This window comes from Lichenostomus cassidix, chromosome 5 (genome assembly GCF_008360975.1).
Source record: "Lichenostomus cassidix isolate B80296 chromosome 5, HeHo_3.0, whole genome shotgun sequence".
Classification (NCBI taxonomy): domain Eukaryota; kingdom Metazoa; phylum Chordata; class Aves; order Passeriformes; family Meliphagidae; genus Lichenostomus; species Lichenostomus cassidix.
In genome coordinates this window covers 49,094,608-49,118,239 of record NC_139486.1, presented here as the reverse complement: position 1 = coordinate 49,118,239, position 23,632 = coordinate 49,094,608, and the positions used below count along the sequence as shown (strand labels likewise).

The 23,632-nt window shown below is 44.2% G+C and overlaps 1 protein-coding gene and 1 long non-coding RNA gene across 2 annotated transcripts in view; one reads left to right on the top strand and one right to left on the bottom strand.

The window, feature by feature from the left end:
- Nucleotides 1-5,738: 5,738 nt before the first annotated feature.
- LOC146436597 (uncharacterized) lies at nucleotides 5,739-23,357 on the bottom strand. Its single transcript, XR_014852718.1, has 3 exons — nucleotides 22,927-23,357; nucleotides 11,597-11,783; nucleotides 5,739-9,011 (listed from the first exon to the last, which is right to left on the bottom strand). It is a non-coding gene; the product is annotated as an uncharacterized LOC146436597 (long non-coding RNA).
- Nucleotides 23,231-23,632, top strand: part of BDNF (brain derived neurotrophic factor) — a 37,877-nt gene continuing 37,475 nt past the window's right edge. The window contains exon 1 of the mRNA XM_085062976.1: nucleotides 23,231-23,451. Coding sequence (XP_084919102.1) covers nucleotides 23,449-23,451 — 3 coding nt within the window. The 5' untranslated portion in view covers nucleotides 23,231-23,448. The remainder of the gene's footprint in view (nucleotides 23,452-23,632) is intronic.

Here is a 23,632-nt window from a genome sequence, read left to right as displayed (position 1 = left end):
TAGAGGTGTCTCAGCCTAAGTGCTGTGCAGAGTGGCTCCCTCACCCTTTGCAGATGGCTGTGCACATCACAACGCATGCTGCTAACCTCTGGCACGCCAATAAATGTGAATAAGCCAAATCAATCTATGTTGGGATGAGTTTGCAGTGCCACAGGACTCAGGACACAGCCTGCACTGTTGGGATCTGGATCCTGAGCAGGCTGTGACAAGACCCCAAATGGCATTCACAGTACCTAGTCCCTGCAAGGTAGAGAGGGTGGTATGGCCAGGCAGGCAACACCTTCTCTCCTTGGAGAAGTGTGACCTGCTCCCTGGGCTAGGAACACTCATCCTGGCTTTCCCCCTAAGCCTGGGAAGAAACGCTGGCTGTACTGGGGTGAGCAGGACTGGCCCAGAGATAGGAGTAAAAACCTTAAATACATGGCTTTCTAACTTTCACTCTGCCTTAAGTAAGGGAAGATGATCAAACAAGGATTTGATTGTTTTTTCCCTCGTAGTTTAAAACATGTCTATGTCTAGAATATCGTGCCACCTTTCCCCTTGCCTGTGTCCCAGCATGTGCAGGTCACCCATGCTCAGCTCCTGCTGTGCCACCCTTCTGTCCTGCTCCAGGAGGTCACTGCTTCAAGACCCCACTGTAGCCAAGAGTGGGGAACTTCTGGGAAATCTGCTGTCACTGAATTAAAACAGTGCATGAGCAAAACATCCTTCGACAAGGAGGAGAATCTGAAAGTCCCAGATTTCCTGAGAAATAAAAACTCTTTTAAGGTGTCTTGTGCATTAAAACTTGTATGGAACTTGAAGGAATTAAGTATATGAGCTTCTTGGCTGAAACTGGATTGACATGGCTGAAGATAAACTAATTTCCTCCAGCTGAAGGGTTGGGAAATTCTGCACAGAAGTGTAGTGGCCTTACCAAAGCCCTGTGCCCAAAGGCAGCCCCCTCCAGCAGGGGTGGGAAGAGAACCCAGCCACAGCAGCAAGCAGCCCTTCCCTCCCAAAAGGCTTCCTCGTACCCTTAATTACAAGCAATTGGATCTCATACTACCAAGTGGTTAGAAGCAAACTTTGTAAATGTGCATTGTCATGGAGACAGTATAGATCAGCTGAAGGACCATATGGTTCTTTACTCCTTCGAGCTATCACTGGAAGGAGTAGACTGAGGAATATATTTAGTGTTTTCTTTTCAACAGATGACTAAAGATAAGGAAATAAAATTAGTTGGAGAAAACCCTCCTCCATTCCTCTGGGAAGTTGGCTGCTCTTTACTCTGCATTAGAAAAAATATTACTGAGATCTCTTGTTTTACAGCTGATCATTTACAGGTGTTTTGGAAAGGTCATATCTGAGAGCCTCTCCTCACAAGTATACAAAGAAAAACAGTTACCTTTCTTTCTTTAAAATGGTACGAACTTGCTCCTTTTAAAAGCAGGGTCTGTGTGTGATTTTTCACAGATAATTCTTCCTTAAAAGAAGACTCTTTTGATCATAACTATAGGCTCACATCGCATCCACTTTAAGACCACTTCACCATCTCAGGGCGAGTGACAGCCTCGCTCCAAAGTCCTTCAGTAACCACAAATGATCTAATGCTGGCTTTGGGGGAATGAGAAGTTCCCTGCAGCCCTGTTAGACACCCCTCTTTTCTGGCCTGGAAGAGCCCTTGGCTGCCCCTCTGCTCTGCTATCAATAATGCCATTTGCTTTAATAGTAGGGTTTAGCAGACTGGGGTGGAAATAAAGAGGCCCTTTGTCCCACAGGACTGGAGAGAGGTGCACTGGGCTAAAAAAAGACAGTGAAATTGGTGATGATATCACCATTTCTCAAGAAAAGCTTTGTTTTGGGGGGAAAAAAGACACTTTTGTTTAAGAAACAAACAAAAGTGTCATGCAAAAATATTTGACCAGCTTTATGAACCCTATTCACTGGCAAGTGGACCAATATAACTTGTGTGAGCTGGGCAACAGATGTTACCCTTCAGCAGCCAATCTTTAGCATGGAACAGCATTAGTATAATTCACTTGCCAATTAGCAGTTTAAGCAAGCAGCAGTTTGTTCCATGCCTTTATGATACATGTGCTCAGAAAGGGCAGCCTGACTGCAGTTTCTCAGCTGGAATTACTTCAGGGAATATGTTCCCTTTGCCAGGCTGAGCCTCATGTCTCCTCCTGGAGTGCAGGTGGAGGTGGAAGATTCTTTCCATCTGGTTGTGGTCTGTTTGGGAATAGTTATAACCTTTCCCATAATGTAATGGTTAGCATGGCATCTCAGGAATTTCAGGGTTGATGCTATGGGGTCTCTCTGAAAACAAGAGCACAGGCAAATACGAAGGGAACATCAACTGGATGAGCAGCCTGATGGGAGCACAGAAGGGATCATGTTGTTCCAGTCCCTTGATACCCTGCTGCCAAGGATGGGATGGCTAAAATGATCTGGTGCTTGGTTTTGGGGTGACAGCTTTGCCTTTTAATTTTTCCCATACTTTTTACATTCAGCAAGACAGCAAGTTGTCTCCTATAAGAAGCAGCCTCGGTCAGGTGAGGGTAGGAGATTGCATGAATATTTGAGAATAATTGGCAGCTGTGCCAGGCAGTGTGAACAGAAAGGAGATGTGTGAGTCGGAAGGGGTTTTGCCTGCAGCTTTTCAGATATTGGAAGGCTTTGTTTCCTGATGCTGCTGCTTCACTGGCAGGTACATGACTGGGGTCCAGGGCAAAGGGACAGAACAAAGCTGCCCAGACCTCCTTTCTGCTTCCCTCCTCTAGGCCCATGGTCCTGAGTGAGCTACTTCTCTGGGCAAGATCCTGATTCCCTGACTGAGGAAATCAGTCGGGCTGGAGGGGGGGTGAAAAGAAGACACACTAATTTGGTCATGATTAAACAGATGCAAATTTGACTTTACTAGTAACAAAAGAATTATTACATTCTTCTACCTTCCACCTCAGATCCTTACCCATTTTGAACTTGAAGGAATTTTTTTAACACAAAACTATCAATTTTGGTTTAAATTGTGCCACGGAGTGATAAACCAGAACACTAAATAGGACATCCATAAGCATGCCAAGTTGAGCCAAAAGAGAGGCGATCCTTGAATTAACACAGCCAAAGAGTTGAAGTTTAGCAAAATTTCCGACTCCTAAAAATCAGTGTTTTTAATGGGACATTGAACTGCTATATAACAGGGGAATGCAGTACGCACCAAAAAAAAAAAAAAATGCACATCTTATGTGACATATAACACAACTTGACAGTTTTAACCATGTGTATAATTAGTGAGATTGTCTCGGTAACAGTGAGAATGACTTTTTGCTGGCACTTCATCCCATTAAATTGAATCTTTCCCAAGGAGGAAAATCTAGGAGGCACTAGTCAGTCACTGACTCACTATCAGGTGCCTCCCTGCTAAAGCCTGAATGCATTCCATAGTAAGTTATTTGTCACAGTGACTCAGCATTGTAGGCTCCTTTTTAATTTCTCTCTCACCACAGAGCCAAGAAAATCTCCCACCTCCCCATGCCGTATGCTACTGAGATAGCAGTTTGTATCATCGGCCAAAGGATAACATATTTAAATGTATGCGAGGAGCCTTATAAGGGCATTAACACTTGCCTCCAGGTTGGACGTCACGATGGCGAGCCAAGGAAGAGGCACCAATAATAGATTCCTTGTGTTTGTACATGCCGCGGTGACTATTTGTGCCATTCGTGGGAATCTGAGTGATATGCCAGACGGCAAAGTGTTTCATTTATCCAGAGTCACGGGGGTTGATCTGAGTGAGTCTTCACTCAGACACGCAGCCCATTCCTGGAAAGGTCAGCGAGCGGATCCTGCCAGCCTGGGGGCTGGCTGTGGGAGGGGGACTGGGAACCAGCCCCAGTCCTCTCCCTTCGTCAGGTAGCTCCCCTTCAGCCCAGAGAAGTCAGTATGGAATGATTGGGACTCTGAGCTGTGGCACTAGATCTGCCTCAGTTGGAACATCTCTACCTTGGTTACCCCAGTGTGAACTGAGGATGCTGCGATGTGCCATCCTCGGTCAGCTGCCCTGTGTTCTCTCTATTGAAATGCTGGTCCTGTTAATCACACGTGTTCCCCAGCTGCTCCTTCAAACCAATGGCAGGAAAAGCTGTTGAGATCAGATCCCTGCTTGGATTACATCACTCCCGAAACCACAGCTTCACTCACAGGGGATGAGGGAGGACAGCTGTGCGATATGAAAAATGGCCAGTGGTGCCCACTTTGATGAAGAAGTGGAGAGAGGCAGAATAATGCTGTTGTTTCTCTCTGCCACCTGGTGAGCCAAATACTTCCTCGTGGCATCATCTCATGTTTACTCAAGTAATGACCTGCTTTCTTATTGTTTTATCCCTCAGGCCATATTGGCCACAGGTGTAACCTGTGGAGAATTTAGAATTCAGGCAAAGAAGTCACATGCATTTGTACTGACTGGGAAATGCTATTTATTCTGATAGAAATTAGACTGTGTTAAGCCAGAATGGGCAGTATGGGAACCAGACCAAGTAACCAAGAGCTGCAGGGAGAAAAGCTGGTAAAATCTGCAAATCTCACCAAACATTCTAAAGAGGAAGTGAATTGCACAGATCACTTTTTTTTGTTTTATTCTAAAGTAGCATAAAGTACTCAAAGCTCAGTCGAAGGACTGAAGTTCAAATCCATTTCATCTGTTTTTTGGTGTGAGCTGTGGCTTTCAATTAAAAATTAAGGCTGCTGAGATCCAAACAAAGGCAGATAAAGAAAATTTCCACTCTGCACCCTATGTGATGTGTGACAATCAAAAGGGAAAAAAAGATTAACTGGGTTACAATAGAACTTTAATGCCTACAAATGGAAGCTTGAACAACAGTGATCTCATTTCCAAGGTGTTTTATGAAATCAGTCATTCTCACATGTAAGAATGTACTGTATTCCCATGACTGAGTGATCCCGCCATAAGCAGCAGAATCTTTTCTCTGACCAGTTTGCTGCCAGGTGGGAGCATTTTGGAGCCCCTGTGAGCAGATGCACTTGTCAGCACAGATAACAGTGTGCACACAGTAACCCAGGCACTGCTTGTGAATTCATGGCCAGGAGTTTTGCACAAGCAAAATGATTGTGACTTATGCTTGTCACTTGGGCTCCTGAGCTGGACAGAGGGGAGGGTGGGTGTCTGTGTTCTCTCCTGATGGATTGAAGAGCTTCAGCTGCTGGAATTTTAAGGACCTCTTTCTGTGCTGACAGCTACAGACAGAGCTCTTGCGAATGACATGCCATCCATCACAAAACCTCCCCTGTCACCTTTCTGTAAGGATGCAGTGACCAAACAGCTCAGTTGAGTTTTGCATATGCTATTTTTCTCCTGAGTCCTTCCTCATTTTCATCTCCCTCATTACTCAATCATTATCTAGGAAGGTATTTGCAGTGGGTACAAAGGTCAAGTTCAATTCCCTCAAAGCCAAAGTTTACTTAATGTCGCTGTTGAGCCGCTAGCAGAGAAGGAAAACCCAGATTCTCAGCATGGCATAGAAAAAGCGCTTTATTATTTTGAATCCAACATATATATAGACTTTTCAGAGGTCACCCAGATTGGTCAGTCAGAAACCTCCCCCTAGGCCTGATTGGCCAGGCCTGAACTGTCCAAATCTTGAGACACTGTTTCAACAACATCCAAACTTTATCTTTGTTTATAAAACACAGGAGAATGTTCTCATGGGAAAGACCTGTGCTAGCCACAACTTAACATCACCTGGGATGGGAGGTGAGCTGGGGGCCTCTTGGAAGAAACTCATGACAGGTCCATTCTCCAGACCCAGCCTGGATAGAAGGGAGCAGGTTTTGAGCTCTGGGCAAAAAAATCTTCCACAGTTGAGAGAAGAGTAAATAACATGTCAGCCTGGAAAATTCAGGCTGAGCTCACCTGAGTGGTAGTAAGAGTGCATATAGCTATAGATGTGAGTGTGCCACTGCTGCATTTTTTCCATTCTGTATGCAGCACTCTTCACACCTGTCTGTGACAATACATGTTGAAAGTATCTGGCTATGCTGTTGGAGGTTAAGGAGTGAAGCAAAACATATTAGGCGTGTTACCAAAATACAAGCCAACCAGCCCCGCCAAAAAAAATTAAAAATGTTGGCTCCCAGGTCTTTAAGACATTAGGAATACTCTAGTGGCAGATCTTGGAATGTGTTGTTTTCCAAGGCTGCTTATTCATCTCCTTTTGGACAGAAGGAAAACAGTCAAAATTCAAATTTTCTCCAGTCCAGAACTGGTAAGCTGATAGATGATTTGCAGCATCACGGCTCACAACAACATCAGCTTTGTTGTATCTTTGCAAAGCTCTCAAGTCACCAGGAATATCTTGACAATATCACCTTATTTCTTTCTTTCAAACACTCCATCTTCTTATCCCATGAACCATTGTTGTTACTAAGAATCTCCTGTGATAAAAAATCCCAGCTGAGGTGACATTTTTAAACTTGTCCATTTTTTTTTTTATCTTTCATCTGGAAATGTATAGAGTTTAGGAGCAAGTCATGTAAACAGTTGCCTTGCACAGATAGAGGCAACATCACTGGAAATCCTTTTCCAAAGAAATGGTAGAATAGAAATGGTAGAATAGTGTTTCACATTATTGTAGGAATTTCAAATGTGCCACTGACTTGTTATTTTTTCCTTCTCTTCATTTTGAAGACGTTGTATGATATTGTTCTATTTTATATGTGTCAAAATATTTTTAATGTTTACTGAGTATTGATACAGTAATGACTTGGAAGATGGTTCTCATCTCTCCCATCAGTGATGGAAAAAATCACATCCTTGGAAATAACACTTGATCTTGCATATGTGGTGGGTAGAGTGACCTATTGCAGAAGAGGAAGTACAAGTGGTAAAATGTTATGCCAACATTTTGGTGTAACATTTTGAAAGTTTCAGGTGAGCATACTTCCATACAGAAACTTGAATGGTGATTCTGGCTACTGATGTTACCCCTCTAATAGATTAGAGTTCAAGAAAAAAAAAAAGCAGTATTTCCTAATAAAATTGTAAATTTATGTCATGAGGATGCAACAAAATCTCAAGTGGTTAATGAGCTTCTCAAAAGTCTCTCTTCCCCCAGTGCTACATTTCTCACTCTTGAAGGCAAATGGAGTCTAGTAGGAGAGTGTTATTACAGACAGCCCTAAGGCTTTGCGTGGGTTGCCTTTCTGAGAGGAGGTGAGTTTGTTGCTTGGTCTCCCACCAGGTAATGATAGCCTGTCAGCTACTGCAGAGTGAGAAGTGGGAGCCTCCAGAAGTTCTGGGAGTGGTGATTCTCCTCTTTCTAAGCATCCCTTGGAGACAGCAAGGCAGACACCACGGTGTCATAATGGGCTTCACACAAGATTTCATGTTCTCTCTGAAGAAAAAGCATTGCTTTGGCAGCACTAGGTGACCATTATCCATTATCAGCACTCAGCTCCACAGATTTGTGACAGCAAAATAGGTACTGGCTTGTGAACACAACTGCTCTTGACTTTGCTTTCTACAAATAACTGTGCAGGAAAGCAAGTACAGTAGGAAAGCAAGTATTTGAGGTCTTTTCTCTGCCCCCTCCCCTCCTCCTATTGATTGTTTGTGCTGTTTTCACAGCTACTGAGAACTGAAATCAAACAGAGCAGTCAAGCAGCCCTGAACCACCCTGATGGAGCTCTGATGGCCACCTCAGCAACCATGGGGCTCAGTGCTCACAGCAGCTATGGGTTGAAACATCTTGATCTTTGTGTGTTTGCAAGCTGGAAAGTCTCCCAGCTTTAAGTGATTATAATAGGACTGGAAAGGGGACATGATTCCTGTGAAATTTCTTTGAGGCTAGAAATCAGGTATCAATCAGTGGAGCAGGTCAGTCTGGGAGACTGGTCTGCACAAGGTTCCCCTGTACCTCCCTGCTCTAGCCAGGGCAGGTTCCTCTGCTAAAATAAAATGCATTTCTTGGTTTATGCAGAGGGTTGTGCAGTAGGATATATGAAGGAATTTGCTATGTCCCTCCTTTAGTTAATTCTATTTATTTCTAGGCGTAATCATGCTACGGCTGCTACCCATATTAGCAATCTGCACTTTTATGTCTCCTCCTGACTGAAAGATTCAAATCCATTTTTGTGAAAAATCCCTCCAGAAGGGCAGCTTTTCCCTTTCAGAGATGGAGAAACCAAGTCACATAGATAACAAAATTATTCACCTGCACATGTGAGTGTGGATGTAAAGTGTCTTGTAAAGGATGATAAAGCCCAGGTCTCTTAATTTCTAACTATACCATCCATCCACAAGTTTTGAGGGAAGCTTTCATTTTTCCATGACCTGCAGGCATTGCTGCTTGCAGACAGGACACAGCTGATTGTGGTAGAGGAGATGTGTAGTTGTGAAGGGAGTATCAGTCTAATGTAAAACATGACATAGACACTGAGCATCATCTAAAACAGCAGAGTGGGGGTAAAAAAGTCTCTGTGAAAGCAGAGCAGTGAAGTGCAGTGGCCACGAAGGGATGCTGGCAGGGCTGAGTGACTCTTCATGGTTAATTTGTCCTTACAAGGTCCTAGAACTAAACTTTATGCTTCTTCGTGTCTGTGACAAGACAGACAGCCCAACACTAAGAAAGGCAAGATTACCTTAGATAGAGTGAATCCTACATATGGATCCTTCAGCTATTGAAAAGCTTTAATTTCAGATTGATTTTTCCATGGGTCAAACAGGGTTGCTCTTTCACATGGCAGTTTTGTCCTGGAGGATGTCTGGTTGCTCAACTCTTCACCATCAATAATGTCACTTTCTAATAAAAGCATTGATTTGTCGTTTTGGGTTGAAATGCCTAGGACAGCTGTCACTCTGCCCCAAAGTCATAAATCCTCATGGTTTTCCTCATCTGGCAGCCCTCTGTGATTAAAGCAAGAGCTCCTTGGAACGATGAATCACCGAGGCTCATAGGTATTCACTCGCCGTCTCACCGCTGCAGCCCACTCTGTGTTGTCCAGTCTCTGTTTGCCTGACATAAACAATAGATAAGATGTCAAACATGCAGAATTGCTCTGAAAGGAAACAGCAGTGATTTCTAGAGCTCTGGATTTCTTATTTCCTTTTAAGCTTGGAAATTAAATGTGGGGGTTCTCTCAAAATAACAGAAAAACTGGAGTGGATGGCAGTTTCCTTTATTTGTGCATATAAAGCATGTTTTGGTGCAGCAGGGAGAGAGATGCCATTGCTACCTAATAGCAAGCACACAAATTACTAGTGTATTTTGTGTAAGTAATTTAGATACTCTTGGGGTTTTTTCCACGGCATTCTCTTCTATTTATCAATTTCTTCCCTGTATCTCCCAGCTTGCCTGCATCTTCATTCATCATTCATTTACAAAGCCATTCCGAGCATCAGAAACCAATTTCCTCCCTGACCCCAACAAAACAAGGCTACCCTGCATGCAAGCGATGTTATGAGGATGTGTGGTGTTTTGAACAGAGGAGTGTGTAACAGGAGGTGGATTAAGACTAAAAAGCCAAACTGTGTTTTGTGAACTAAGTCTCATCTTCAGCTCAGTATCCCTCCACAATATAAAAATAGATGCTTTCCACTTTGATCTCATGCACAGGTCTGTAAACTGCCATAAAATTACACATTAAGCTAATGGACACTGAATTTTGGCTTGCACTTTTGTAGTCTTCTCACTCCTGAATCCTTGACTTCTTTCCCCAATCAGCTTAATTAGCCCAAGCCCACCCAACAAGTACCTGTCTAGCAGCTGCTCATCCCGCCTGTGCTGCTCTGCCTCTGAATCACTGCCTTGACTGAGCTCCAAGGGCTCCGCTTTGCTCTCCCTCGGGGCATGCATGTATGAGCGTGCAAACCCTCTGCAGGCACCCCGTGCCTCATCCCTATCTGCAGGTAGCACATGTGAACCACCTGGGCTGTTACACAACCAGCACCTCACATCTGCACAAATCTCTTGCTCTGTTCACTGGGGTGTCTGACCAGTGAGACTCCATGGTGGCAGGACCTGGGCGCCCTGCAGACAGAAGGCTGCATCCTCCCAGCATCTCCAGGAGGTAAGGAGCTCACAGGGCTCTTGGTACCTTCTCAGAGGAGGGATCAGGCTGCTTGTCCAGGAGGGCATGGGGAACTATGAAGTAGGTTTGGTTTAGGGTTTTCCCAGGGTATCCAGGCTCACATTGCATGCTCCCACCTATCTCACCAATACGTGTGTGCTCTATAGACCATGCATGTGTAGGAGGGGAAGGTAAAGGAGTCTGAGATTGCATAGCTCTGATGGTTTTTACACCCTGAACTGGTCTGAGTTTATTGGAAGCAGCACTGTCGCTCCTTCGTACTTGGCCATTGAACTGTGCGTTGTGTGACAGAGTGGTTCAATAACCAATCTAGCCACAATAATTTATGTGGGGGAAATAATTATAATGGATTCAAATTATTTTCTTCAACTTCAGTTTTTGATGTTGCTTTGCTTTTGATAAGACTGAGGAAAAATACTAAGAATTTCAGATCCTACTCTCATAATCCCACTTATTCCTGTAAACCAAGAGCTTTGCGTGTGAAAGGGCCACATCTGTGGGAGAGCATGGCAGAGACATGGAGTCCTCTTGACTATTTTTTACCCTATCTCATACAAATGACATGGTTTCACTGCAGCACCCATGCTGGCAGTGGTCCTTCAGCGTACCTCCAGGGAAAAGGCTTCATTTCAACCTACAGGCACTAGGAACTGAAGAGGATCATTTCTTGTGCCATTGCTCTCAGTCATTCTCTAAAGTCTAATTTTTAATCTCTAAATTGCAATACTTCTATTCTGGTTTATAGCCAGTCTTGCTCTGCATGTAGAAAGCATACAGGTGCATGTAAATATTACATTACTCATCAATGATTAGGTGTGAGGGAAGACTGGGAAGCAGTGGGTCAATATGACGCCCAGCCTTTCACTCTGGGATATGACACTCCTTTACATGGCAACAGCCCTCAGCCTTTTCACTTGTCAGAGCCTTTTTGCCATTTCTACAGATGTTAGCCCATGCCCTCCTCTGCCTGGCACCCCTGGTACTGATGGGGATGTGCAGTGGCAAAGGGAATCATGCTCTGCCTGCATCTCCTCCCATGAGCAGGGAGCATGGTGCCTGACCACCAGCCGAGTCTCTGTAAAGAAAACTTGGAAATTCCTGTCAGAATCCCAACCTTCATTACTTTGGGAGGAGACGTAAGTTGCAAGGGCTGAGATCCAAGTGAGAGGCTCAGATTTTAATCTCTTCCTAAGAATTTGGAGCTGCACTGGAGGTAACACCTGGAGATACCTCCTCTTGCCTGCAGTCCAGATGCACTGGAGATACCTAAGCTCTCACATCCTTGAGGAACCAGCATCTCCCCAAGTGCTGCTGTACTGGACTGGCACAGCACTTCCCACTGGGCCCTTCTTGCTATCATCTCTCCTGGGCTCCAGCACCATCCCCTCTGCTGCTGACCCCCATCAAACACCTCCTTGCCTATCAACGTTTCCTGCCTTCCAGTCACAAATGTGCCGAGAGGGTGTCACCTGTACCTAATCCCTCCTGGCTCCAAGTGCTCCAACCCTACCTTGTTTCTTCCAGAGGAGCTGCTAGAGAGAGAACACATGCTGCCAACAGTGTCTCTTGCTGGTCGAGGAAGAGCCAATTTCCTGCTTCCCTCCATAAAGCACAGGACCGTCTCCAGGGCTTAGTGTGCACTCTGACATCAGAACAGCTATTTCAGGTGTTTCTTGCTTTTGATGGTGCACACGTAGCTGCAATGGAAAGAATAACTGAAGACATCAAACTTACAAAACAGCACCTATAAGGATGGGCAATGTTGACAACAGAGCACATTGTACTTATTTACTTCTCACGATTATGAGCACTGGCCTTTCATACTGAGTTTCAGAGACTGTGGGTTATTCATCAGCACTTTTTGCCTATTTATGTTAGTAAATATAAATGACAGAGAATAAGCTCTATTAATCAGTTTGCAAAACAAAAAGCCTTTATCATAATAAAGAATTAGGTGAGGAAAAAGGTTTTTAATAAACTTCATTTAGTAATCAATATAGTCAAGCCATCATTGGAGTGATTTGGACAGTTTTTGTTTGGTTTTCTTCTTGACCTGTTTCTTTAAGAGGCCCGAGGTAGATCAGGCAGATGCAAGGGTGCAAGATACTTTGTGCAAGGTGGATCAGCTCCACAAAGTCATGGTGCTATGTCAATTTAAGCAACTAAGAGTCTGGGTTGCACTTTTCAAATTTCATCCAAGGCTCTTTATGTAGCTTTATGTTGTGAATTAACTATACAACTTTTGTGGGAATCATTTCATCTTGCTGTTGTTTTGGGTTGTTTTGGCTCTACTCTCTAAGAATGCTCTTTAGACCTACAACCAAAAAATATATTTTTAGAGAGACTTGGTGGTACAGGAAGGTGCCATGTTTAGATACAGTGATTTATATGCTCCTGATTAAGTTTAGATAATTGAGAGGTACTAGTGTGTCATTGCATTCCTCTTACCTACTTATTTGCAATTAATCATTTGTTTTTCACCTTATGGTTTATCTCCTAGATTTCAGTCACAATTTTTTCCCTGAAGTATTACCACATACTTTAGGTTTAGTTGGGATTACTCCTGAGCAAGGAATGTCAAAAGACTTGTGAGAAATACAAGAAAAAAGATAAATATGAGATTATGGGAGATGGCAACTTCACAGGAACTGCATATTTAAGCCAACAATGAAACCCTCTGAAAGCCAGAGAAACCTTAGGCCAAGTTTTGTTTTGGTCTCACATAACTGCACAGAACTCAGATTATTAATAACGATAGACATCTTGAGTTATCCCAACAAATAATCTGGAATTATATTTATTGTAGTTATCTGAATCTGCCCACCTTCTTTCCCTGGTAGTATCTGGGTTGCCTTCTCCTCCTGATGGAAGGCAGGCTGCCCAGAAAATGATTCACCCATAAAAGATCGGAAAACATTGGCATGCATTATGTGCTCTTCAGGCCTGTGCTTTGTCCCAAGTGCTGACTGATGAAAAGCCTGATTCCAGAGGAGGCTGGTGGCACAGCATGGGATGGCTGCTGTGGCACAGAGGGCCCCCAGCACCACAGGGCTTCACAGGGGAGGCTTGCTGCCAGCACCTGCCCAGGCACGTGTGCTTCCAGCCACCCAGCACAGCACTCCCCGGCTCCACGGGCACTTGGGGGATGAGCCCTGTGCTCGCCTTGCTGCCAGGCTCCTGGAGCTCTGGGGCAAGGCAGGGCTCAGAAGGATACCCAGCCAGGGTTGGAAAGAAGGCTCCAGGTGAGGAGCACAACCACTGTCGGTTCACAAGCAGCAGCATCCCCTGTCTCCATGACCATGTGCCTTCAGTCCATCTGCCTCACCTGGTCTCCTATGGCAAGGTGACCCATTTAGTGGATTAGGGAAAGGCTGTGGATATTGTTTACCTGGACCTTAGTAAAGCCTTTGACACATGGAGAAACTGCCTGCTCATGTCCTGGATGGATATACTCTTTGCTTGGTAAAAACTGACTGAGCCCAAAGAGTGGTGGTGAATGAAGTTACATGCAGCTGGCAGCTGGTCACAAGTCGTGTTCCCCAGGGCCAGTTCTGTTTCATGTCTTCATCGGTGATCTGGACAAGGGGATCAAGGGCACCCTCAGTGAGTTTGCAGACAGCACCAAGCTGGGTGGGAGTGTTGGTCTGCTAGAGGACAGGAAGGCAGAGGGATCTGGACAGGTTGATCGATGGGCTGAGGCCAATGGTGTGAGGGTCAACAAGGTGTAAGTGCTGGATCCTGCACTTGGGTCATGACAATCCCATGCAGCACTGCAGGCTGGAGTCAGAGTGTCTGGAAAGCTGCCCAGTGGAAAAGGACAAGGGGATGCTGGTGGCAGCAGCTGAATGTGAACCAGAAATGCCCAGGTGGCCCAGAAGGCCAAGGGCATCCTGGCCTGGATCAGCAATAGTGGGTCCAGCAGGACCAGGGCAGTGATTGTCCCCCTGTACTTGGCACTGGTGAGGCCAAACATCAAATTATATGTTCAATTCTGGGCCCATCACTACAAGGTGAGGTGCTTAAGCACATCCAGAGAAGGGCAATGGACCTGGGGAAGGGTCTGGAGCACAAGTCCAATGAGGAATGACTGAAGGAGCTTTAGGGGGCTCAGCCTGGAGAAAAGGAGGCTCAGAGGAGACCTTAAGGCTCTCTACAACTACCTGAAAGGAGGTTGTGGCAAGGCAGAGATCGACCTCTTCTCCTGAGGACAAGAGGAAATGGCCCCAGGTTGTACCAGAGGAGGTTTGGATTGGATTTTAGGAAAAAGTTTTTCATGGAAAGGGTTGTCATGGTTTGGAGCAGGCTGCCCAGGGAGGTGGTTGAGTCACGAGCTTTGGAGGTGTTTAAAAGATGTGTAGATCTTGATGTGGTTTAGTGGTGGGCTTGGCAGTGCTAGGTTTACAGCTGGACTCAGTGACCCTAAAGGTCTTTCCCAACCTAAAAAATTCTATGATTCAATTCTATGATTTCACAGCTCTTCCATAAAACTTCCAAATTCACTACCCCAGGGTGCAGGCCATGCAGTAAATGTGCAATAAACACATGGTGACCCACAGGTGACCCTTAACATTTAGGGTAGACAGTGTGAGTCTAAGAAGACATAAGAGATGGAAAATCTGATTGCTGTTCCCTGTTCACTGTTTGCTCAAGTTCTCTGCTTTTGCTTCTAATTTGTGTACATTTCAAAAAACTAAAGTGATTTTACCACCAAATTAATAATTACTCCTTGCCAGTGTTCTGCTGTTAGGCCGTATGAATGCATGCATATCCTTGATATTATGATACAAATATTTTTACATGGATCTTTTCCCAGTGTCAAAGTAATATACTCAGCAGGCACAGGAGAAGAGTCATTATATATTTCTTAGAAAAAAGTGTTGGGACTGCCAAATCTTGACCGGCATTATTATTGTGGGTAAACTGCTTAGGGACCAAGCTGCACTATCAGAGTCATTTACTGGCAGTTTAAATGCTCTCTGCCTCAGTTTGTCTTTTTGTAAAATGGACACAAAAATGTCCCTCAAAGCTGTAAAGATTTATTCAGGTTTCTGAGAGATTTGAGATCTGTGCCTGAAACAAAATAATCCAATGTGATGCTGCTATTGGTGAAGGATTTATGCTGTACAGATTCAGGAATAAGTTATATGCATAGTTTTGTAGAATTATGTTTAGTGGTGTTATTACCCACCAGTAATCAGACTGGTAAACTAAAATAGGACATCATCTAATTCATACCAAAAGAGACAGGCTCATTAAATCAAGCAGACTTGGTTTGTGTTTCTCCCATAACTCTTTAGTTATTACACTTTCATTGAAAAAAATCTCCATTTGTAGTTGTGCCCCAAAGTACTTATCCTTAACTATAGGAGCTCTACTGTTCTGTGTTTTATCTTTGTTTCTTTGAGAAAGCTTTGTGACATTTTCATTGTGAAAGATGCTTAACATTAACCAGTTATTTAGAACCAAAATCCTTTGCCCTAAGATACATATGGTTGCACTTAAGCAGAAATCACTACTTTATGTTAGAAAATATTGGTTTCATCATAAAAGGTAAGTATTCCCAGAAGTGCATTAAAATGCTCAGAGATACAAAAGAGAAATATTGGAATTCAATCTTGCGTACCTATGTAAAAATATTTAAATATGCTATAAATTGCACAGATCCAGCATGGTTCACTGAAGAATCTTTTGGGTTATTAAAATATTTTCAGTTCAATAAGAGACACTAAAAGTAATCGGGCAGTTTGTGTGCTGTTCAGTATTAGGAACACTTCTAGATATATTTATTCAATAAAGTTCCCCAAGTCACAAACAAAAGTTACTTCGGCTCCTATGAGAAGTAGTTAGGAGAGCACATCACAAAAGAAAGTAGAAGAGAAAATGCATAGGTAATACCTAGTTCAATTCAAATAGAGGTGAGAAAAGCCTTTGTTGGCTGAAGTGGATTGATTCATAATGACATCTGCATACCCAAAGTCTCCATATGTGCATCACAGGTAAGGAAAGTACTGACTCATAGAGCATCTTTAAGGCAAATGGGCAGCGTTACAGGGGGCACTAAATGAAAATAATGGCCCCTAATTGCCATTCTAGCTCAGCGTCTTGGGGAAAAAAAGTCAGTTTTTTCATCTCTGCTGAAACAGAAGACTTGCTAATTGCTGTTCAGTGGAGGTTTTGCTAACAGCCCACCTTTTTGACAGGTTATCAGGTAGAACAAAGGAAAGGATGCTGCAGCAGGATGTGGGCTGCAAATGGAAAAGACAAACCTTCAAACTCGTGATGCAAATATAAAGTAGGAATAGCAATAATATTTTTACCAACAACCCCTAACACTGCTGCATTTGATGAGCTTACACTGAAATGCTAAATAAACCTCCACAAAATTTTCAGCTGGACTTGCCCCTTTCTTTGTGAAGCTTCATTTTGGAAATGGATCTTAGCTCTACAACTTCAGATTGAATGAGGACAATAGATGTAATTCACCTCAATAAACAATACAACTAAAGAGATCTGTTTGGTCAAGTGTGTAATTTCTCTCTTTAACAGCAATGAATGACCCTATCAAAAGGTTAAAATGGAGTAATAGCACCACTTGAGATAGAAACCATCATGCAAACTGCCATAAGACATAGTTAAAGTTTCATGTGCACCTTAGCTCAAAAAAGTGTGTAAACCTCCACAAAATAATACTTTTTTTCTATGAAAATTCATTTGTGCCCTAACTGAAAGGTCTACCTTGTCATTTGGCATCAAAAGTCTTGCCCTAAGTACCCGTGTCTTTATCAGCAGCATATTTATAAGGCTCTCAACCTTGTTTGCCAAACTGGGATAGTGAGACCATAGTGTTTAGCAGGCTGTTTGTCCCCCAGGGTTTCACATGCATTTTGCAGCAAGTGTTTTCAAAGTATCCTGTTTTAAAGGATCCTTGCAGGAATTCTTACATAGGAGCAGCTTTATTTATTTAGGTCAACATTAGCACTGTTTCCTGGTTGTTGTGAGTACTGTCTCAGGGGAGAATTTGTCATTTTAGTCTGAAAATGACAGGATAAAAATAGACAGGACAATTTCATACATAGCTGGTATGGAGGTGTTTTTAGCTAACTTGTTGCAAGAGCCTGGATGGAGGTTATTATTTTACTAATTGCCCTCAGTTCAGTGGTAGCCTTATAAGAGTTTCTCTGTATTTCTACTTTCCTTCAGCGTTTTTATCCAACATTACTATTTCCCCATTCCTCTCTTCTGTTGTCATCTCACCTTCTTCCTCTTTTACACAGGGGCCTTGCAGAGAAGGTAGTTCTATTTGAAAGAGCTCATCATATGAATGCTGAGATGAAGTCAAGGGTCACTTTTACTCAGAGCTTGCCAGCATCTCTTAATAATCCTTATATGATATGCATCCAGTTCCCCTTGCTCTCTGCTAACTCAGTGTATCATTTCTCCAACACATACTTTGTTCTTGACAGTAGCATGTTTCTATCATTCTCCACAACGTTCAAACCTTGAGCTGTTATTGCAAACTCCCATGGAAGCTGATGGGTATTTGACTGTTGAGAAGTAAATTAAAATGGTTGGGAAGGTAGTTTCCTTATAAACATTAACTTTAGAAAGGAATTAAAGTACGTGTTTACTTTTCACTTGTAAGTACAATTAGGGCTAATCCCCTATAGTTTTTTAAGGGTATTTCTGTATTGGCAGTGCTGGTGTTTTTACTGACTCAGGACCGTGTATAACAGCATTTAAAAATATAATGAAGCAGTGGTGTAGCTAATTTTGTTCATGGTCACATGGTATGTTTTCTCTTTTCAAAGGAAATTTAAGAAACAATCTCTTTTAAAGGCTGACATGCCTGGAGATATTTTCCTGTGGTTACATGAAGCAAGGTGTACACTTTAATGCCAAAAGAAAGGGTCCCCCACCTTGTCAACGAATCCTATAATCAGGTTGCAATAGTAACAGATTACAGCTGTCATGTTTCTTTTTCTCCAGGTTCTGATTTCTCTCCCTATCTCTGGTTTTCTTCAAGTAAGAGATACCTGGTGTCTCATTTTGCTCAGGTCAGGCAGGAGAACTTACATGGGCCAATAGTTTCCATTACATTTATCTAATCTCCTGTCTTTTGCAGCTAACCTAAATGAGTGCCATGCAAGCACTGAACTACATTTGCATGTGTGGTAGTTTGAGAAAAACAAAACCTTCTAGAAGTTTTCCTGAAACACACCTTTCCCATGAATGACAGAAACAGTCTAAGCAAAACTTTTTTACAGCAGTGCCTTTTTACCATAGTCAATGGCAAATAAATAATTAATGCAAAACCCTCAGACCTGGTTTTGAAGCCTAGCTACAGCCCCACTCCACCATGAGAGGGACATGGAGCTGCCTATAGACAGCTGTAAGTGCAGAGCAGAGGACTTCCCCAGCATCAGCAAATTGGTGGCTGACCCAATGCTGACAGACACCTGTTAGCCCTGATGCATGTCCTTCCACTGTAACCTGTGCTATTGCCTCTACAGACTAGGAATGCTGGCTAAAGCACCTCAAGGTATATGCTCCAGGCAATTTGGATGATGGAAACCCTGATTTATCCTGACTTGTGGCAGGGCTGGGTTTCCTTAAGCTTACTGAGCTTGCGATGCCCTTGGGTGTCTCTCCTGGATTTACCAAATGTGAATATGAGCTTGGCACAATTTGCGACCTTAAAAGAAGTCAATGTGCAAAACACCTCCTACTGATGGTGACACTGAAGCCCCTCTCTTGTGGGCTGAGGTGGGTTGGAGCCAAAGCTCTCTGCTGGCTATGGGTTCACCACCCTCCTGTGGGAGCCTTACCCTCTCCTCCCTGCAAACCTGCAGTTCACAACAAGCCATTCCCCGAGGTACAACCACAACTAGCACATGTGCTGCTGCTCGTCTACTCCAGAGGATTTCCTGGTACTTTCAGGAGACTGAAAGCAAGCTGAAATGTTCTAGCACTTTAAAGGAGGACAAGGCATTGGTGGGAGGCTTGTTTAGTATCTGAGTGGGATCATGACTACGATGTTCATCTGCATGTTACCAGCATGGAATATACGCAGTTTAAAGACAAGTAGGCTCAGAAAGAAAGGAAAACTTCCAGGGAGGGAGGAGGCAGAGTGAAAGACTGCTAACGCTTGCAGCGCGAAGATCAGGGGAAAGATGGAAATATCAGAGCAAGATAATCTGCAGGAGGAGGAAATCAGGCACAGAAAATCAACACTTGATGGGAGGCTACCCTAAATACGTACTGGGAGGCTGGTATTTACCCTCCAGGCAGTAGCAGGGCAGGTGCCAAATCCGCCTGTTGAAGAAGCAGGAGGTTACCAGCAAAACTAGCACACCATAACCCTGGGGGACCTTTCTTTCAAACACACCATTAGATTGTTGGCATGGAGAGAAGTTGGCAGCCCCGTTTCACACCAGCGATGATGTCACCATAGCTCTTATTTCAGAAGCATCTCCGTAAAGTTGACAGCTACTGTTATCGTCTGATTCTGCTCGGATTGCGAACGTTGGTGTCTCAGGCGGGTTTTCAGTGGTCCCTGAAGCAGCAGCTGTACATAATGAATGAAAGGTGTCTTCTGCACGTGCCTGCCAGTTATCCACATATTTTGGTAGTCTTTCAACTATGTGAAAAAGGCAACCAGCAACAGCTCATCGTTTCCTAAGGTATTTTAAGGCAGGAGAAGAACGTTTGCAGCTTGCTTAGGATTTCAGGGTGTTTCACAGGTTGGTTTCAGGCGCTGTGACTTTCTAGCAATGCTCCTGCAGTATTCTTCACATTGTTTTGTCTAAGAGAGGGAAAATGTATGGCTGATTCCCACTTAATTAGGCCTCATCTGCTAAACAGTTATGTCACTATTTACATATGAGTAGTCCCCACTGAAGTCAAGTCCTGCAGCTGTATACTTCATCTGGTAACAATGTAATTCCAAGATAAACAGACTTGGAACAAGAGATGTACATTGCCTTATATGTATGAACTACCTGCATACAGCAAACGCTGTGCCATGTCATTCTGGCAAATGCTAACAGCTATCCTATTTCAATATGCTGTAAGTGGACCACCTGATTATTAGTTTTAAACGATGGGCTAAACTCTACTCACTAGTCCCAGCTTTTACTGAAGTGTATGACTTGTCAAGGGAGTAACTTTGGGTCACTTGTGCCCCTCTATGGTAGTAAGAAAAAATAACCCTCCACACCAACTCAAATTAAGAGATTTTTCATGGCTGGGTCTCCCATGGCCTGGGGATAAGCTCTTCTAGAGATAAAAAACATAGCTGGAAACAAGCTGTAGGGAAAGGAAATGCCTAGAAACTCAATAGGCATTTAGGTTTAATTCTACTCCATCCCCTTTCTAATGCCCTTGTAGCAGGAATCCCTGACAGAGGAGTGACTCTTCTGCACCATTTTTGTGTGTTGACTGATGTCCCAACTTCAGCTCTGGTCCATGAGAATGAACTGGGCTGTTCTCTCACCTGAGAATGTCACCTGAGAATGGAAAGAACTGTGATTGTTATATATAACCTCCTCCTACTCATCTTCTGCCAGATAATTCCCGTTCTCCATAGCATCCCCTATTACCCTACCGATGACCTTTTGTTCTTCCATACACTTTTGTACCATTCCCTTGATTACTGTGCCTATTTATTCCATCAATTGCATTGAAGCAATCTGAAGCAGACTATCCCTTCAGCAAACATGTGCTTAATTTGGTCTATTGAGAATGAGATGGGTTATCAATTATCACTTATCCCCAGTGAAGTAGGTGGAGTCCTGTTCTTAAGCAGAAATATTGACCAGGAGCTCTTCTAGTTGGCTCTCTAAAGAAGTATCTTTGCCTGTGGTTCTGTCAGCATGACTCTGCCTCATTACTAATGGCAAACCCCATCAATTTGCTCTAGAAAATGCATCTGGACAGGGTTGAGATGACACCATGCTGCTTCCTGCTGTGGATTTCCTGGGGAGCTTTTGTGGAAGGACTTTTTTTTTTTTTTTTTTTTTTTTGTAAATTTAACATTATTATATCAATAGAATACTATGATCCACCAAAGGCTTCTCCTGGGCATCTCTAACTACTGATAACTTCATCAGAAAATGAAGACATCTAGAAGTTGATGAAATGAGAAGTGAGGGAGGAACAGTACTGTAAACAAAGTACTTTCTTACAAGGGCTACAGAGGGAATTACTTTCTCAATGAAATATAATGTATCTTGAGCTATAATATAAGTATGTAGAAATATGTTTTAACTTATATTTCATCTTTGTAAAGTTCTCTCTACTAAAAAAAATAACAAAAACCCAACACTGAGGACTCCACAGGGTCAAAAACCTTTAAGATTTAGATATGTATTTACGTAGTCAAAATATGAATTGCGCCACTTACTACCCAAAGTAGATATTACCAAATTATTTTATTCCCCTGAGGAAAAGGCAGGAGCAAATTGCTTAGAAGAATGGGAGAAAGCAGAACTCACTTCAAGTCCACTTGTTGAAACACTTAGACTTTTTTTCTTTTCACTTTAATGCCACTTAAAACTGGTATTCCTGACCAGTATTAACATTAACTACCAGTACTCCCAACTGTTGGAAGAAAACTTCAGCTTCCGAACTGCAGATCAATACTTGAGGATGTATCTCGGGTGACACCCTGTCAGGGATAGGGTGATCCGTCGGGTGCAGTGTTACATCAGCACCAGGCTTTCTGACGGGCTCTGCCTCTTCATGGCACACAGGCAGCATGTGGTGCAGGCGAAGGGATTCAGCAGTTCTCCCCAGGGCAGCTTTGCTGGACACCACTTGACTTTTCTTCTAACACCTTGTCCCCAGGACAGCCGAGGCAGGAAAGTACCAGCTGTACCAGTCTTAGGGCAGCATCTGCTGGTTATTGCATGGATCAACATAGATGGTTGTCATGGAAGAGGCTGCTTGCTTTGGCTCCCAGGCAGAGGTACCTGGGACTCGGGGGGAGGGAGAAACGGGCGCTCCGGAGAGAAATGACCCGTAAATGCAATTCCAACAGTCAATCAGGAGAGAACGGGAGTGAACAAGGAGCTTCTCGGTCTTGGTCTCTTTTTCTTAGGAGAGGCAGCACCCACAAACTTTGGCAAGTCCAGGTTCAGTTGTCTGCAGTTCGCCTTCCAAGGCGGAGAAACCCGCCCCACCATCTCCCACAGCCCTTCCTGCACCCGCTCCCCCCGGGGTGCTCCGAGCCGGGGAGGCGGGGCAGGCACTGAGAATAAACCCGAGATACCAAGACAAAATGGGGACGAGGACTTTGTGAGCCTTGGCAGGAGCAGTACTGGGGCTCGGCCGCCTGTCTCGGGGAAAGAGACTGCAGTTCCGCCCAGGTGCGCGGGTGTTCTCTCAACGCAAGCGGACCGGAATGGACTCAGAGATAGAAATCACGGGCGGAGTCGGGACGCTGCTGGGGCCCCGAGGGGAGGGGAGAAGGAGAGAACGGGACAAGGGGACAAGGGGACAAGGAGAAGGCGAAGACAGATCCCGGGGGTGCGCTCCGCTCCGCTCCGCCTGCTCGGCGGCAGGGGCTCAGCGCGGGGTCGGCGGGGCAGCCCGCTCTTGGGATGCGCCTCCCGGTGAGGGTGGAGGGAGGAGGAGGAGGAAAAGTGTGCGGGGAAGTTGCGGCTCGGGAAAGGCAGGGTTTTCGGGAAGGAGCTCCTCTTGGCAACTGTGCCACGCTCCTCTTGTGGCAGGACCTGGTATGCAACAAGTCCCTGGAGCACTTCCCGTGTGAGCGCAGTGAACGTGACATTAAAAAAAAACAAACAAGCAAACAAACAAACAAACCCCCAAATGTTTACTTACCTGTCCCGAACGTAAATCTCCGGAGCCGGCTCGTCTTGCACGACCCCAGGTGCGAGCCGGGAGGTGGAAGGAGGGCGGTGGGAGTCAGGGCTCACTGCACAGTGCGCCCGGCCGGCCAGGACTTTTCCTCGGGAACTTACTGTCCCGCTCCGGTTTCCTGGGAGGCGGCTGCGATCACGTTTTATACTGTGTTGGTTGGTAACCCCTCTCATTCATTAAGATCACGTAAGAACTCGGAGGGAAACGTGACTCTGAGCTAAGGCGTTTGCGTAAATCTATAGGTTTTTTAAACTCCCTGCCAGTTGCTTTCTGTCTTCTGTAGGCACCAAGGTGGTGGAGAGTTTAAGCTTGCGGATATTGCAAAGGGTTATTAGATTCATAAGTCACACCAAGTGGTGGGCGATCCACTGAGCAAAGCAGAAGTTCTCACATGATGACTTCAAACAAGACACATTACCTTCCAGCATCTGTTGGAGAGACTGGATTTTAAGCCACTTCTGTCTCCAGGACAGCAAAGAAACAATGGTGAGTACCTATTAAAAAAGCTTATTTTTAATACCTGGAGAGAAGAACAAAACAACTACAACAAAAAGCTCGAGATGTTGCTTAACGACAGTATCTAATATCACGGGCTCGGCTTTCTAGTACTTAATACGCCGAAGAGCGTAACCCGCGGAGGCCGGGAGAATTGTGTTTTAGACAGTGT